This window comes from Mastomys coucha, unplaced genomic scaffold (assembly GCF_008632895.1).
Source record: "Mastomys coucha isolate ucsf_1 unplaced genomic scaffold, UCSF_Mcou_1 pScaffold7, whole genome shotgun sequence".
Classification (NCBI taxonomy): domain Eukaryota; kingdom Metazoa; phylum Chordata; class Mammalia; order Rodentia; family Muridae; genus Mastomys; species Mastomys coucha.
The window spans coordinates 104,736,138-104,753,911 of record NW_022196913.1 but is presented as its reverse complement, the minus strand read 5'-3'; the positions used below and the strand labels follow the sequence as shown (position 1 = coordinate 104,753,911).

General features: G+C 43.2%; 1 protein-coding gene across 4 annotated transcripts in view; it reads right to left on the bottom strand.

Annotated features, from left to right (window-relative positions):
- Positions 1-17,774, bottom strand: part of Tg (thyroglobulin) — a 184,726-nt gene that overhangs the window by 127,212 nt on the left and 39,740 nt on the right. For all 4 annotated transcript variants that reach the window (XM_031358208.1, XM_031358209.1, XM_031358211.1 and 1 more), the window contains exons 23-27: positions 12,867-13,016; positions 10,076-10,246; positions 4,832-4,948; positions 2,907-3,022; positions 350-458 (exon numbers count right to left, since the gene is read on the bottom strand). In XM_031358208.1, the coding sequence (XP_031214068.1) occupies positions 350-458; positions 2,907-3,022; positions 4,832-4,948; positions 10,076-10,246; positions 12,867-13,016 (663 nt within the window). The remainder of the gene's footprint in view (positions 1-349; positions 459-2,906; positions 3,023-4,831; positions 4,949-10,075; positions 10,247-12,866; positions 13,017-17,774) is intronic.

The window sequence follows — 17,774 nt, the reverse complement described above, 5'->3', positions numbered from 1 at the left end:
GGGTGCCTGTCTGCACTGTGTCACATGCACATAGGCCAAGCTGGCTGGGTGCCTGTCTGCACTGTGTCTGTGTTGCCATTGGCTCCTTGGCTCCTGCTGTATGCGATGCACAGCAGCAGACTGGGATAAAAACCAGAAAGAATGGCTTAGATGAATGTTACAGAAATCCTTTTGTAGCTGCTAGGAGGCCACTGTCTGTCTGCAGAGGGCAGGTGGGTTGAGCCTGCTTCAGGTGGGATCAGGGAGAAGAGGGTCTCATGCGTGGAGTAAGGTCAGTCTCCTCCTCACAGATGCATCATGCTGAAACCACTCCAAACAATCAAGGGACGCTCCAACGTCACCAGCCTACCTTTCTTCACATACACAGCCAGAGCATCCTTGCCACTATTCTTCACTTTCACCCGACACCTAAGGCTTTCAAAGCTGGTTGCCTTCAAGCTGCCCACAGTATCTTGTTCCTGGAAGTAGAAAGGGCCCTGTTATTTCCAATATTTCAATGTAATTCAACACATACTTACCAAACTCTGACCACAGTTATCCAGTGGATACAAGGAAAATTAGTGTGGACATCTGGTCCTAAGCTTTCCTAGCCTATGAGAGGGGCACACATGTGAGCAGTAAACTCCCATCAACAGTGATGGCAGCTGCACATAGCTGTGCAACTGGAGAAGAGTCTGTTACAGGGGTGACGGTGATTAATTCTGTGGAGAAGGAGAACTGAGGAGAGCTTCCCAGAAAAACTGAATGTGGATGGGGCTCTAATTGAAGACCAGGAATTCTGTCCAGTGAGGTGAGAAGTGGCCAGAGAGGGGAGGAGGGAGGAGTCAGCTCAGGGGAGGCTGTGCAGTTGTTTGACCTACAGGCAGACTCTGAAGCTTAGAAAGCTCAGCCAGACCTCCAGAGCACTTGCCATTCTTGGTCACTTGGCTCTCTTTTCTGATTTGCTCTCAGCAGTTCCACAGGTGAGTGGGTAGGGCAAAGTTGAGCATACTCATCCATGTTTTTCATACCATATTTGCCCCTCCTCATGGTTGCCAGCCATGAAATCTCTCATGAGGCCTTTAGAGGGGGCAAAGACTAAAAATGCAGGCTACTTGAAGGCACTGGCTCTTCATGCTTTCTTTACAGAAGAGATGGAGGCCTGAGAACGGAATGAAGGGCCACGAAGAACATTAAAAGAAGAGATCGTGAATGCCTGAAAATGATTAAAATACAAACCCAGAGCAGTGAAAGCCCCTTTTTAACCCCTTCTGGTTGCACCCTGATTGGGCAGAAACCATAAGATGCTGGGGGACCGCTGAACTTAGGAGACTGAACTCCTGCACTGCAGTTCCAGAATCTCAAAGGAGTTGGAGCCAAAGAGCCAGGGAGGCTATGAGAACTGTTAGGAATGGGGTCCTAGACTGGAACAAGGTGGACCAGTCAAATGTAACCAACATCTAAACCCCATCCCTTCATTACTATCCTGAGATCCCAGGGCCTTGGGAGGAACCTTAACAATGTTCCATGCAAGACTTCCTGTGAATCTTCCTCCTGGCCTAGTTAGGGATTGGGGGAGGGGAATAGCATGGACACAATCGATATCTATTGCAGTAATGTTCGTAGCAGAAATTGTCTGGTGATTTTTTTTTCCTGGAGGGATTCTTCAATCCCCACAATCTCCCTGTGATGTGGCTATAAAATCATGCTTTACTATGTGGGTTATCTGAAGGACCTGGGAGCTAAAGAGCAGGAAGTGAGTGGTAGGGACTGATATTTGCATCTGTGTCCTGCCAGCATTTCACTTACATCTAATAAGCTGCTGAAACTCTGGGGAAGCCCTCACCATTACATCTTGCAAGGTATCACTCATAAACATGCTGACACGTGCACAGAGAACAGGCATGTGCAGTGCCCAGTACAAGTGAGGTCTTAAAACTATCACGCACCTTAGTGTAAGCTGGGTACCACACTAAAAAGGTACAGATATGCAAAACTTATGAGGAAGTCAGGGAAGTAAAGACTTATTATGCCAACACACACAAAAGCTAAAAGAGGCTTCAATACATAGATACTTTTCTAAGAGGACAAAGAAGAATTTAAATGGACACAGAAGGAGGAAACTTGCAAGATCAGGCTTTAGGGACCCTGGGACCCAGGAGATGATTTTGGCTGGATGGCCTGCTGCAATAGTGCTTTAGTGTTTTTTGTTTTGTTTTGTTTTTGCTTTTTTTTTTTTTTTTTTTTTTTTTTGAATGTTCTACAAGGATTTTCTTTTCTTTGGGGGCTATTTTATTTATTTACATTTCAAATGTTATCCCCTTTCCTGGTTTCCCCTCCACAAAACCCCTATCCTATGCCCCTCCTCCCTGATTCTATGAGGTTGCTTTCCCACCTACTCCCACTTCCTAGCATTTCCCTGCACTGGGGCATCGAGCCTTCACATGACCAAGGGCCTCTCTTACCATTGATGCCAGATAAGGCCATCCACTGCTGTATATCCAGCTGGAGCCATGGGTACCCACTGGTGGTTGGTGGTTTAGTCCCTGGGAGCTCTGGGGGCAGGGGGCCTCTGGTGGGTTGATATTGTTGCTTTGCCTATGGGGTTGCAAACCCCTACCACACTTGAGTTTTACAATGAAAACAATGCTGGTGTTCAGAACTCAGGGATCAGATGGTACTCTGGGCTCTGGACAATAACCCAGAGGCATGAGGACCCAAGCTGCCTTATGAGGCAAGTAATGACGGAGGACAATGAGGCTATTCCACACTAAAGAACCATCCTGATTATCACATGCTACACTGATCCTGCTGTCCTCTTCCTTAGCAGCTCTGGCCCACCACAGCTTCCATTCCCAGATTCAAAATCTGCAGGCACAGAGGCCACTTGATTGCTTCTACAGGAACAGGAAACTGTCTCAGCTTACCTGATCAGAAGTCTCGCAGACAAAGTTGTCCCTTCTCCAAGAATAAAAATCACATGAAACCTCTGATCCCATTGTGGACACTGTGAGGAAGCTGCAGGCCTTGTCATCTGCACAATCTGCAAGTACCACAGTAGATTCACCTCTGAGCTCTCAGGTGATGCCAAGGGTGGGACAAACCCAGAGTCTTACACACACACACACACACACACACACACACACACACACACACACACACACACACACACGCACGCATGCACAGACACGCACACACACATCTCTTCTTCCATTTTGTCCACACATTAACTGGGCACTAGAAAGCAGTAACTTTCAACCAACAAATGTCTTGTCCCACTAGAACTCAAGAAAAATGATTGAAATTAGTACAACATGCCCCTAGCCCTGACTCCTGCCCTTCTACCAAATAAATTTGATTTTCACTGCAAGCAAGACCCTACTTCAGACTCAGGAATGATGGCAGTCAAAGAAACAACCATTCTGGATCAGTATCAGAACTGTCATGTTAATTTGTGCTGACCCAGACCCAGCTCTGCTACTATCTATGTTCCAAGCACACAATGTCCCAGTGCCCCTTTAACCCACTTCTTCCTTTTCTTCTCCACCCTTCTCTTCTGTTCTCTATGGCACATGGCTTTCTTTTCTCTAATCAGTGGTACACATACTTCTCCCTACCACAGCCATTTCATGTTCCTTCCTCCTAAATGGCTGTGTGACCTTCTGCAGCAGCCTCTTGATATTTATCAAGGGAATAATTATGCCTCCTGTTCCTATGTTCAAGTCATAACCACCACTACATGAGAATATGACTATAATTTCTTTTGAGCTAGGGTCTCTAAAGAGGTAATTAAATAATGTGAAATGAGGTCATAGTCTATATCCTAATAGAGAGAAGAGACCAGGACACTATACCCAGGGGAATCTGTGTGAAGACAAAGCAAGAAGATAGCCATTGAGACACTGAGACAGACCAGTACTGCCAACCCCTTGCTTTCAGGGCTCCAGTTTCTAAAGTCATGGGAAATAAGTTTCCTGGTTGAAGATATTCGAACTCCACTGGTTTATAGATCCTGCCTGCCTATGAGAAGGATAGCCTGCTCTCATTTCTCTGTAAGACTATCTTGCCAGACACTTCTGACATGGTATTCTCACTCTAACTTCTGTCTGTTGTTGTCCCCTTGGTTTAGGCACTGAGTTTCACCTACTTGAATAAAGTATCCCCTGGTCCCAGCAAAAGGCCTTGTCCTTTCTGCTAGCCTCACTCCATATCATTCTACACCTCCTTTTCATCTCTGCCTGCTGATTACTCTCCAAAACATACTGTGTTAGAGAGGATGATGGTGCACAAAGTGTCATTAAAAGAGGCACATTACCATTCTTGCAGGCTTTGGCATCTGCTAGCCTGGGTTTGAATTTAAGACCTGTCACTTGCTAACTCCATGTCAATAAACAAACTCTTCACACTCCCAATACCTTCTTTTCATGTGTACCTTGGGATCACTGTGGGATGGTTATGAAATTCCTAGATGATCTCCATAGAGAGGAGTGCTCAGTGAGTAGATTTGCTAATCCTACCTCTCAGCACACAGATTATCCAGGTGCATGATAATACACAAGTGGCTAGATTTCAATTTTCTTTTTCTTTTTCTTTTTAGAGGTGAAGACCGAACCCAGGACCTTGCGCTTGTTAGGCAAAATCCCCAAACCCAGATTTCAATTTTTTAACACTCAGTTCAACTCTTGGCAGTTGGTAGACATGAGATAAACTACAAAGAAGTTAGAAATTGCACAAATATTTCATAAATCAAGTTGCTTATGTTGTTTTTGACTAATTAAAATTTTTATCATATTGAATAGTGGAATTTGTCCTGTCTCTCTATGTATGTATTTTATTTCCTCAACTCACTTACCTGCCAAGCACTGCACCAGTGGGGAGTCAGCACTGGGGACTCTGGACTTGACTATCATGGGAGATTTAGCATCAAAAATAACCTTCGATTCTGGAGCTTTCTCAAATTTCCGTATCACTGAAATTAAGCAGACCTGTGAGATCAAAGCCTGAAGTGTGTTTAGGACATTTGCATATGATTATCGGGTCAGGATAGAAAGTTCTATTACTGTCACTGTCCTTACACTCTGTCACATAAGTGTCTCACATGGAGCAATTGACATTGGTGGGAGCTCCAGCCTCCTGCCTCACGACCAGTCCTCAGCAATGTAACTCTCTGCGTCTCCTATCCTGTTCTCAGTAAGTAAAGGAAAGATCTAACATTGTTTTGGACCTGCCATCTCAGCTCTTCTCATAGTTAACTATTTTTTTCCTATCTAAGATTCTCTTTCCCCGTCTTTCAATGCTAATTATGTTGTATAATGATTACATCAAAAATATACTCCCCCAAACCAATCTGAATTCTTTCTGAAGTGAGGCAAGCTATTTTCATAAGACAAAAATCAAACAAAAAAATCAAACAAGCAAATTTTGCAGATTTCGTGCAAATTGTGCCACGTGGCTCCTGCATTTTTCAGAGTGTACTTAAGTGATAGGTTAACATCTGTTTCTCTAGCTAATGTCAACACACTTGAGGTCCATTTGGTGAGATTCACAGAGCCACCTGCTCATGGAACTAAATGAGTAAGGAGGGAAAAAAACCAACAACAAATGTCCTCAGCTTTATGGCTTGGAACACATTCCTCACAAAGGGTAGCGACATGAGGGTGACAGGGAAAGAGTCCTGTCTTCCAAACCACAGGAGTTCCAGTGTGTGTACACTGCATGTCTCTACCAAAACCCAAGAGTTGTTTATAGCCCATCAAGCACATTCGGTCATCATTACAAACCTGAATGTAGGTGATCGTTATCATGTACATCCAAGCCATTATAAAGGAGTCTTGTATCTACATAGCTCTGCATAGGCCAATACATCTGTGTTTTAAATGCAGAAGCAGAAAAAAGTAGAGGATACACTGAGTAGTCTTCTCTCAACTTTCATGTGTAAAAAATAAATATGCTGAAGTGTTACTATAGAAATAACATGCCCTAAATGTTCTCATGCTTTGCCATAGAAAGAAGTCTGTGGAATTGTCATCAAGGCAAACAAAAATAAATAACTGGAAAAGTCAAGGATGAGAAAAGGGAAAGTAGGAGACAAGGAGTGTTTGCTTGTGAGTAATATATAGCTGTATGAAAACTTTTAAAACTGAAGAAATAAAACATTTTCTGAGTTTACAAAGTGATCCTTCTGGTTGCTGGAGTTGCCAGGTCCATGAGTTCAGACCATACTCACTCAGCCTTGCTCCTCATAATCCTGCCTCTATTTCCACTTTCAACTCCTTCTTACTTATTTTATACTCCAGAAGTGCCATTCTAGCAAATACCACAGCAGAATCCTTCTAGTGTGACCAAGGTTGGGCTGATACGGACTACATGTTCATGTTCTAGGCTAAACTAAACTTTACATGTCCTTCCATATCTAGCAAAGACTACTAAAAGCGTAGTACATTTATCTTTCTGCTTAGAGACTCTACTCGAAGGATTCCTGATGATGGGGATCTTCACAGTGCTGGGGTGGCTATGAAGAAGTTCACTGCCAGCAGAGCAGAGGGGTAAGTAAAAATTAATTTGGCGATTCAGCTGTTCTGTTGGTATACTTTCTATATATCAATGCAGAGTTTTAGAATGTTGTAGAGGAAGCCTGAGGGTTAATATTAAAACAGCATATTCTGACAATGGCTCCTGCACAGCAAATCATGGCTATGTATGTGCCTATTACCCTCCATGGTAAGGGGAATGCACTGGTCATATCTGATCCCTTGCAAAGAGATCCCACCAACATTCAGAAGAAGGTGGGTGAGTGGATGAATAACTGGATGTCTAGTTAGACACATGGACATGTGCAGGAATAGCAATGTAACTTCAGCCCTGGGGAATCAGGAGAGCATGTTATGATTGTAAAATATGTTTAGATATATGGTATGGTACACAAAAACACAGCATAAATCAGCAAGGACAGAATTAGGACTGGATCTAAAGCTCAGAGAAGATACACTTGACCAATTTCCCCTGCTCAGGGTCAGGTGAGTTCTCTGAATGAATCAAGGCAATGTAGGGAGCAGACTGTCCAAGTCTTCACAGAGAAATCAAATCCTTTGGTTCTGCATCTGTAGGCACTGAAGACATAGAGACATCAGGCCACAGAACAAAGCATTCTACCTCTGGAGCCAGACCTCAGCTCACATTCAGATGTCACGTTTTCTCAGGAACACTTTTAGCCTCTTAGAACCCCAGTGTTTTGGTTATAAGAATTCAATAAATATCACGGAAGAATTGACCTATGGGTAACAAAGTTTGTCCTCTATGAGGACTCCTAAGTAACAGGGCTTATAAAATTGGCCACAGGAACTCAAGCCCTAGGAACTCCCCTTCTTGGCAGACCTGTAGGACACAGTTTTGTAGAAGTCCAGCTAAGAGGAGCAATTCATCTATTTTGTCATCATATACATGTTGCCCTGGAAAACATCAAGTCAGAGTGAGCTGTAGTCCCAAAAAGACACACACATTAATGAGGCTGGAACCCAGAGTGTTGGTGCCACTTTGTACCTCCCTTTTTCCTGAGGAATGTAAAGTCTCAGAGACTTATGAGACAAAGTGTGTTTATGAGACATAGTGTAAGGAGAATCAATTCTTAAAATAACCATAGTAGAAGCATCATAGAGAAATCACTGGACTGAACAGGAGGATGAGAGAGGAAGGCATTTCCAGCCTGGGGTGTGTGAAGGTAACGCAGACCTGTGCAGAGGAAGCCAGGTGAATAGAGAAAGGAAGCACTCAAGGAGACACTGAGAAAATGGGGAGGCTGAACTCTAAAGCTTGTGTGTTTGCTGATAGAAAAAAAAAAACATGATGGGAGACTGCCCTTTCCATCCCAGAAGGAATCTCCCCTCTGAGGTAAGAAGGGACACTGCCCTAGGAGAGCTGTTTGTTAACCCAGAAATATCTTGCACCTCCAAAAGGGGAAAATAATCTCACAGCTTTGCCAAAGAAGCTGAAGATGCCCTGAAAACTGTCCAGTAGTCAGTGCCCCAGGAACATCCTCTCTAGCTGTCAGCTGAGCTGTGACTTCTGAACACTTCTTATACTTCTGATGAAAGCATCCTTTTCCTTCTGAACCCAGAACAAGCTGCAGATGCCCCATAAATTGTGTGGTCATCTTCACATTGAACAATGGCAATGACAAAGAGAGCTCAAACCAGCTAGGCTATAATCCCTTAGAGGCCAATGAGCAGCAGGGCTACAGTGCATGTGGCATCACCTCTGTGGATACTCTGAAAGCACCTAGGAAGAAGCCACCTCCAGGTCTCTTAAGGAATCTGCTAGTTCCATTTAACTGCTGTAGTATTAGCCCTGCCCATAAGAAAAGGAACTGAGAAAAAAAATGTTTCTGGACTGGTGAGATGGCTTATCTATATTACCCAATTATCTCATTCAATTCCTGAGCCTACTTGATAGAAGGATGAGAACTGATATGATTCTCTGACCTACACATAGATGCAGAGGTATGTATGCATGCACACGCATTAAATAAAAAATATTAAAAAAGAATTCTGTTGACTTTCACAGGGTGTATACATTCTCCCCCAAAATGCCTGAGATGTGTTATTATTTTGCTAGAGAAGAGGAATAATGGCTTTGAGCCTTAGAAAACAATCACTTCTCACTCAGATTGTCTGTGCTTTTATCATTAGTTAATCTAACTTCACCAGAGGACAGAAAAGTCGTGTGTGTGTGTGTGTGTGTGTGTGTGTGTGTGTGTGTGTGTGTGTGTATAAATAAATGAGAATATGTGTATGTACTCTTGCCCCTACACACACATGCACACCTGGGTACTGAGGAAATACATGAATTTGAATAGAAGCACAGATCAGTACAACCAGAAGCAAAGGGTTTAGGGAGTGAGGCACATTAGAAATTAGTTAGGTTGTATCTCAGCTTTATGTTTCTGTGTCTTCAGCTAAAATATTGGAGAAAATAATCTCTACCGTTAGTATACCACAAGTAAAATGTGGTGAATATGATGTAAAATCCTGGTATATAGTGAGTTCACATATGCTAACCCTCTTCTTGCACAGTTAGTAAGTCTGGCCAGCAGGACTCACTCTAACCACAGCTGGTCCACTGGGAAAGGAAAGCAAGGAGCAGGGCCTCAAGTAACAAGACAACATACATAAAGAAAGAGTTGAGTCCTAAGAACCAAAGGGGAGGCCAACACAAAGAGACATTGCCTACCTTGCCCATTCTTTCAGCTCCCTGCCCTCCAAACCTCTTTATGAACAGAGATGGAGAAGGTGGCAACAGCTTCTGAGCCCCTGCCATCTGAAGTATCTGTCAGCTGTGCTGGATATGGTGAGCTAATGTACTTGGTACCCCACTTAATTCCTCACATTGCAAATAAGGAAACTGCTAAGAATAATAAGTGAGTATCCAGGACTACACCAACAGCGAGAAGAATTTGGGGACTAATCAACTCTTATATCACACCTTTCTCCTCTGCTCTGCAGACTCTTACCACACCTTGTATGGGAGAACTTGATGGCATTCCTGGGAACTTCTCATCAACTACTTCACTGAGGAACTAAGGTAACACTTGGTAAGTATTTGGTGCCATTACATGATGACGTTGATTCTCATAATATCTGAGAAAACAGACTAGAGACACTGATGAAAAGAGAGGTTGAGCAACTCCTTCTGAGCCACCCCATAAGGAGATGACAGAGTAAAGAGAGAGAGCCAGTAGATGCCAAGCATCCAGCTGAGAGAAAAACGCTATCCAGACCCACACAGGCAACCTTTCTACAAAAGAAGAGGCCTCAGCAGGTCATGAAAATTCACCTTTTTCTTGCTAAATTACTCAGGGATAATGTTACTATGCTTCCTGAAACTTATTTACAAATGATTCAACAATGAAAAAGAAAGCACAAAAGATTAACAGGTATAAGTGAAGGAAAACTTTTCCTTTCACTGTTCTTCCAACTTCCTTGTAGGTTAAAAACTTTTGGAATAAAGGAGGAGACTAATGACATCTGTGTGTAATCTCTTTCTGTAGATCCCAAAGACCCTGATCCCAGCAACCACAGTGGATATAATAACCAGTACATACTCAGACACTGAGATTCCGAGAGTCCATCCACTGTCTGTAACCACTGTATTCTCTGCCCCTTGCTGTCCACACAGAAAACTTCCCCACTGTCCCTGTCCTTCTGGCTGGCTTGGTATTGACCAGTTTTGTCACACTGTAGGCCGGTCTCATCCTTCTGACAGTCAGTGACACCTAGAATGACAAATGGACACAGCAATGAGTTACAGGACTCTGTGATTCCTTCCTTCTATTCCAACTTTCAAGAGCCCTGTGGTGATGTCCAAGTTACATGGTTAACCCCAACATTCTAGCTGAAAGCTCTTAGTGTGCCCACACTCAGCAAAGAACACCACTGAGACCCCATGTTGCCCATAGAGCACCTTTCATAATGACTCTGAAGCCCATATTTTGTAGTCATCAGTGATCATAGTAGAAGGTGAGGCCTTCTACCATATAAGGACACTTAGAAAGTCACCATTTGTGTATTTTCAGTAGATTCTGAACCTGATGGTAATTTGATCTTGAGCTTCCAGACTCCAGAATAATGAGAAACAAAATTCAGTTGCCTGTAAAATCTATCCAGCTTATGATAGTTTGAAATATCTGTCTGAACAGACTATAACATCTCCAGACCTCCAACTTGGTCTTGTCCAATGCTACAGTTTCTCCAGGAATTGAAACCTCTCCTTCACAATGGTAAGCTTGGTCAGTGTTTCTATTTCCTGTGAATAGGTGCTTAGTGCATTCTATTTGATGGAAGCTCTATGAAAGCAGGACCTGCATCCCATTGCATTGCCCAGTGTCTAAAATGTACACTCCCTCTCAACATCCAGGAATGTATGAGGTGGATCTAGGGATGAACACTTCTCTATCCCTGTGTTCAAGTTACTGTCTCACCCCGGAAGTCCTTTCTTCATCTGGCCCATAATCTACAGATCAGTCCACCAATACTGCTTTAGATTCAGGAAGAATAATGAGGAATGTTCATGATAGTGCCCCACCCATCTACATCTGCACAGAAATGTCATCACAGCACCTCAAGTAGTGTATGTGTGTGTTTGTGTATGTGTGTGTGTGTATGTGTATAGGAAGGTATTATACTTTAAATATTTCTCCTATGCTTGCTAAGGATTTGACATTGTATCTGTTCTGAGTCAAATGCTGAAGCCCCAATCTTTCATGTGATCATGTGATAGAATTTAAGGATAGGACCTTTGTAATGCAATTATGGGCAGATGAGGTCAGGGGTGTGGAACATGATGGAATGAATTCATGTCATTTAAGCAAAGAGGAGACCTGGAGGTCTCAATCTCTGTACATGCAGTACAAAAAGGCCTATGAAATAAGCAGCTAGAGAGAACTGACCTTGACAGCTCTATTCCTCCTACCCCATATCCCCACCTCTGCCATGTTGATACACTGATCTTGAATCATGAGAACCAGGAGAAACCAATGCTTGTCACTCTGTCCACCCTGCATCAGATGGTATACTGCACCAGAGGAATGTGGCACCATTGACCTGTGTCATAGAGGACAGCCTGACAGTAACAGAAGAAAAGCTGCTTGGTTTCAGCCACCATACTAGCAAGCAAAGAGAAGCAGCAAGTTGGCTCTGGTTGCTACAAGCTTCAACCATGGTCTGTTGCTCCCTCTATTTCTATCTTGTCCCCTCCACAATGAGTGGCAGACCATGACACAAATGCCCTTTTATGGAAGTGCTGCATTGTCATATGGATAGCATTGCTAGGTCACCTCCATAATGGGTGGACTGTTTAAGCGGAATAGTACTCTGCTGTCAAGGACATTGCATGCTGAGGAGTTTCCGTTTTAGGAAATGGTAAATTCCTACATAGGAAACACCTCTTATTTTGAATCTGAAATAATTACCATCCTATCAGCATGGCCCTCCTTTCCAAGGAAACCTCCCTGATCAAAGAAAGTGATTTCCTCTCCTTTGATCACTTCTTTACAAATTTTGGAAACTATTCACATTATAAACGATAGAATTTTTCTTTGTGTTGACATAATTACAGACTTACATAAAAAGATCTATCACAAAGCATGGATCCTTTCTAGGGAAAACCCAGGAATATTTAAGTGACTATTCAGTAGTCCAGTCAAATGAAATCTCATGACACATGGGAAGACCAAGTCCATGGGGTTCTGGCCAGCACAGGATCAGAAAAGACTGAACATGAGTTACACAGTGGTTATGAGTATGGTCGGGAAAAGTCTTCCACTTCTGGTTCTGATAAGGTTAATTTACAAAAGTCAGAAGTTTCAAAGGCAGGCAAAACTAACCTCAAAGGTCAACTGAGTTAGCTGCATGACTCCATCTAAGTAATCTCACTTATCTGAGCCTTCACCTTATCTGTAAAAAAGTGGGTCATGCTTGATAGCATGACCTGAGTGAGGAGTTGAGAAAAATGAATGAGACTTTGCAGGTAACATGTCTGGCCAGGATCCTGACAGGAGCCTGGCCTTCACAGAAAGGGGCCTTTGATTACACAGTGGAAAGTCTTGCTCCCCACAACCACCACCACCACCACCACCCAAGAAACAGTAATTCTTGAAGTCAAGTTTAGTTGTCACAACTGTTCGGTTGTCACAACATGGAGGAGAGGCTGCTGTTGTTATCTAGCAGATGTGGGGGTATGTATAGATGATATTCATCATCCAACTGCTGTGAGAGAGTTTCTAGAGTGAAGAGAGATATGTCTTCAATCATCTCTGGTGCTGATGCTGAGCAGCTGTGCTGCAGCCCTCTGTGTGGAAAAGGCTTCTCCTTCAGAGTGGTTCAGGAAGAACTTACAGTGGGTCTTGTTGAAAGCTCCAGTGGTGGTGGTTGTTCTGCCCCTTGGGCATGGGATGCAGGCTGAGCTGCCTGCCTGTTCTTGGTAGGTGCCAGCAGGACAGGGAATGCATTGCCCATCCTGAGAGAAGCTTCCTTCAGGGCATTTCACTAGGAGCACAAACATAGATGACATCAAAGTGAGAATTTGTGTTATAGTCCCAGACAGTGCTTATAGTATGTGTAGAACCCCAAAATCAGCCTGGTATTTTAAATGATAAAATCAGTCTAGGAATTAATGTGAAGTAGGTGGCCTTGGGCTCAAAAGTCAAGGAGCTAGCTAAGAAAGAAGCAGGCAGGGCCTTCTCTTCAGAAGTTGAGGACTTGCAGGCAGTGTAGAAATCCACACAAAATTTCAGATATGGATCCAATAAAATCAGAGACAAGCCAGAAGCACCTTAAAAAGAAACAGCCTCTGAGAATTTAACACTAGAGACTCGAGTGATAAAGAGGGTCAAGCACTTTGAACAGCAAGTACAAAGCCTCCAAGGCGTAATGACATGAGAAAGGCCAGATCAAGCCAGAGCTGAGAGTGCAAAGGAGATGAGCTTGGCAGAAAATGGAGCTGGAGACAATGGGAAAGATGAGGCTCAAAGACAGCTCCCCAAATCTAGGGATGTGATAGAGAGTTGAAAATGTAAGTAGATTGGATGAAGTCCCACTTTCTGTATAGTTCTTAGGGCCATCTAAAGTCTTTTTTTTTTTCCTGTGTGAAATGGGGTCAACAGTACATATTGGGATATAGTAGTCATGCACATACAGAATCTAACCTATTACCAGACTCATGTGTGCCCTCAGCAAATAACAATTACTTTTACTCTTAAGGTCATCCTTCTTTGTAGCCAACTCTGTGCTAATGGTACTTTCTCAATGAGTCAATCCCAGTAATTCTAGAAACTTAGTACCATCTCATTTGACTGCTATGGCCAATGTTCCTGTGGATTGGTCACTTAAAGTGCTGCTTATACTAGACAAGGATGGGCAAACTGGGCACCCAGCAGACTACATTAAAAGTGGTTCCTGTTATCAGGCTTTTTGGTTTCTGATTGACTCAGAAAGCCCAAATTCTGTGGATAAGATCTCTCATCAATTTGTCATGCTAGATGTCAGCATCTTACTGTTCTTGTGAAAGTTGGATGTATCCTATTTCTGACTCATTCTGTCAAATCTCTCTGATTTGTCACTTTGTCTGCCACTCAATTAGACATCACTTTTTAAACATAGCTGCATCCTTGTACAAACTAACTTCATTGTTTGGGATTAAAGTTGTGTACTAAAGACATGTCTGTATTCCAGCCAGATCACACAACCTAGATCTTTGGATTTGGTCCTTTGCCAGATTAGCCATGTTGCTGGATTTAAATTCCTCTATGATTACTACTAAGAATGAGTATCCCCATCTCACAGGTGAGAAGGTTGGGCCTGGAGTGATCAGCCATCACTTGCTACAGAATTCTCCTGTAAGGGGAGAGGGTGAAATTATGATATGACAGGCACAATGCCAGCTGTTTCCATGTGTTGTCTCACAGCCTTATGAGAAGAGCATCTTTTCTGTCTTGGCAGCAAGATAATTAAATGACATTAAGGAAGCACAGCATGGTAGAGCACAGTGAGATGGAACCAGTGTTCTGGGAGTTACTATTCTCAGTCTGCATGCATTCCTGCTATCTCAGAGTGAATCAGAAACTCAGCCACGTCTTGGAAACCGTGTAGTACTTTCCAGTCTATACTAGCAGTGAGTATCCATCTCTGAGCATGAAGTTCCACTACTTCTTTGAGTCAGATTGATAATTATTGGTTAGGACAACTTTTTTCAAGTAAGTACCTGTAAATTTGGGGTCAAAGGAAACTAATGCTTCCTGGGCAATGTAATCAGTTCTGCTATCTTTACTCAGAGTCTTGATAAAGACAGGAAAGTGAGACCTGGAGAGATGCTATCAAACCACAGGCTCCTGTTGGTTTGAGAAGTATGCATGCTCCTTCACCACAGTGACTGCCCCTGATATAAAGAGTTTTTCCATCTAAAGGACACTTTTGTAGATCATAATAAGGCAAAGCCTTGATGACCATCATCCTTTCCTGGGCAACTGGCTCCTCTCAGAACCAGGAAGTATACCATGGCCCCTGCATGCTCACTCTCACCTTCAAATCCACCAGCCAGAATTACTAATAGTTGTGACAAGGGCCTCCTCTATACAATACAAGGGTAGATCACTTGAGTTTAGAGCTTTCAAGGCTTTGAGTTTTGTTGTTCTTCCTGTCAATCTTTCTTTCAACCCAGGCCATATTTTTGCAAAGAGGAAAATATCTTTAAGAGACATCATAATACGTCACCTTTTAAGAAGTTCATGCAAGCCCTGTCAAGTCTTTCTGGTTCTGTCACTCTCCAGCTCAAAACTCTTCTGTGGTGCTCTGTTGGTGGTCCAAACTTGTGTCTATACTTCTCAGTGTCACACACACACACACACACACACACACACACACACACACACACACACACACGAGGAGAGACAGACAGACAGACAGACAGACAGACAGACAGACAGAGACAGAGAGACAGACACAGAGAGAGAGAGAGGCAAAGAGAGGGAGAGAGAAAGAGAGAGATACCCTGATCCCATCTGCCTATCTTAAAGGGCACTTTACACCACAATCCCATGGTTCAAACATGTGTGGTACCATGTAAATCTTTGTTGCTCTGCACTTGTGATTTGGTAGTTTGCAGCATAAGTAGATTTTTAAAGCTTAGGTGGGTAGATGACAGATGGATGAAAGGGGGTAAGGTAGGAAAGGAGGATGGGAAAGACAACATATCCATCAGATAAAAATATCCACAGGGAACTAGTTCTATTATGAGAATTTCTAGTGAGGGGAAAAATTATTATAGGTAAGTGGAAATTAATGTCAGACAAAAAAATGGAAAATCTTGACAATCTCCCTGTCATCCCCTCTAATGGAGGCTTCCAGCAGGGAATTCCACAGAAGCCACAAAATGTATAGAGCCAAGAGAGTGAACAGAACAGACATGTCCTGAGGAAACTGCTAGCAAAGGTTCTTCTCCCTATTATCCCTAGCAGCACCAGTTCCATACAATTTACAAGAAAGGGAATCTCCCCCCACCCATGCCACTGCACAACTAAGGACCACTTACATTAGACCTCAGGGATGACAGAGAAAAAGCCTGCTTTATCTCCACAGGACAATGTTGTACCTTGTAGCTCCACAGCTTCACAGCTGTGTTCCAGATGTGTTTTAGAAGGAGAAGAGCCAAAAAGGAGAAGCCTGATTCTTGGATGGTATGAATTCATTTGCACTCCCCTTTTGAGAAGGCAGGGGTGTAATGTACAGGGAGGAACCAAAGCTCTGGAAGCAGATAGAGCCAAGATCACATGTCTGCATTGCCAACTAAAATCAGGGGTACTCATTGAGGGTTGGTCACAGGCAGAGAAGGGTGCTCTGTATAAAGGAGCTCAGGATTTTTAGGGGAGGACAAATGACCTCCATAGTTCCAGGGATGTAAAGCTGCTGGTGCCAGGACTCAAGCCCAGGCAAGTTTGATTCTAAAGACCATGTCCTAAGTGTATAGAGAGTTGTATGCCTCAGCTTCCAAACCTCACTAACGGGATAAGATGGGGGAAACACCCAGATTTACAGAAATACCAGCAAGTTCCCATACATACAAGAAATTCATTGGGGGTTCTCAGACATAATCACAGATTCACAGATACTGCAGAAAACCCAAGTCTTTTTGTGCAGCCTTTGTAAATTCATTCTGGGCCTTTCAGTCTGAAGAGAAGTGAAAGGCTAGATGGTGGGATGGGCAACCCTTTGTGATAAGGTAAGAAGACACAGCAGTTGAAATATAGTATATAGAGCTGAAGTGAAACTGCCTAACTACCATATATAAAGCAAATGAGGCTGGCCTTCTGCTTCAGTACATCCATGGTTATTAGAATTGAATCACAGAGTACTCTCTACAGTGATGAAGTTAAACTATTGAGACCCAACTGTATGGCCCAGAAAACACAAGTTCTGGACCTTTACAGGAAAGGGCTGTAAGAAAGCATAGGGCAAAGCCTGACCTTAGGCCTCTTCCCCAGGCACCATTCTGGATTTTTCATTCTGGCTTGCTGAAGCCCTTCCCACTCTGATACCAGGTTCCCACATGATCCACACAGGGTTTCTCCTTTAGGCAAAGCCATCCCATCTAACCCCCAATCTCCTGGCAATAGGAGCTTAGAGTCACTCTCAACTAAGCACTCCAGAAGAAACTTGCAATTGGATTCTCAGCTTCCCCTTTATTTCCTGTGTATTGTAAAATGAACACAGTGAATATACATGGACATAAACACTCACACACCAACTTGATGGTGCTTATCTAGGTAGCTCAGAACACTGAATAATCAAGTCTGAGAACCCAGTGGCTGGCATGTATGACATGCCCTCTCTAGGACCTGTTTTTCCCTCTTAGCAGATGCCATCATCCATTCTTTCTCTCACTTCTCATCTTCCTGTCTGCGCAGCTTTAAGTAGACAGAAAGACAAAATATGTGTTCTGTCCCAGGAAGAGCTAGGATTCCTCACTCGTTGATGCTGGATTTGGTGACTTCAAGCCCCTTTTGGAAGGCAGCTTGCCCAAGCTGTACAAGCCCATTTAACAGATCCTCTATCTCTTTGTATGTCTGGTGGGGAAAGGCCCTGCCACCAGGGCCTTCTGTGAAATAGATACTTGCAAAGTCACAATGAGGAGTGTAATATATACAGTAAATACTGTTGGGAATGAGAATGCTCCTGTACTCTGTGCTGGGATTGGGATGTAGCTCAAATTCACTTGGCAAGGATTTTAGAAAAGTCTATGTAGCTTTTGTC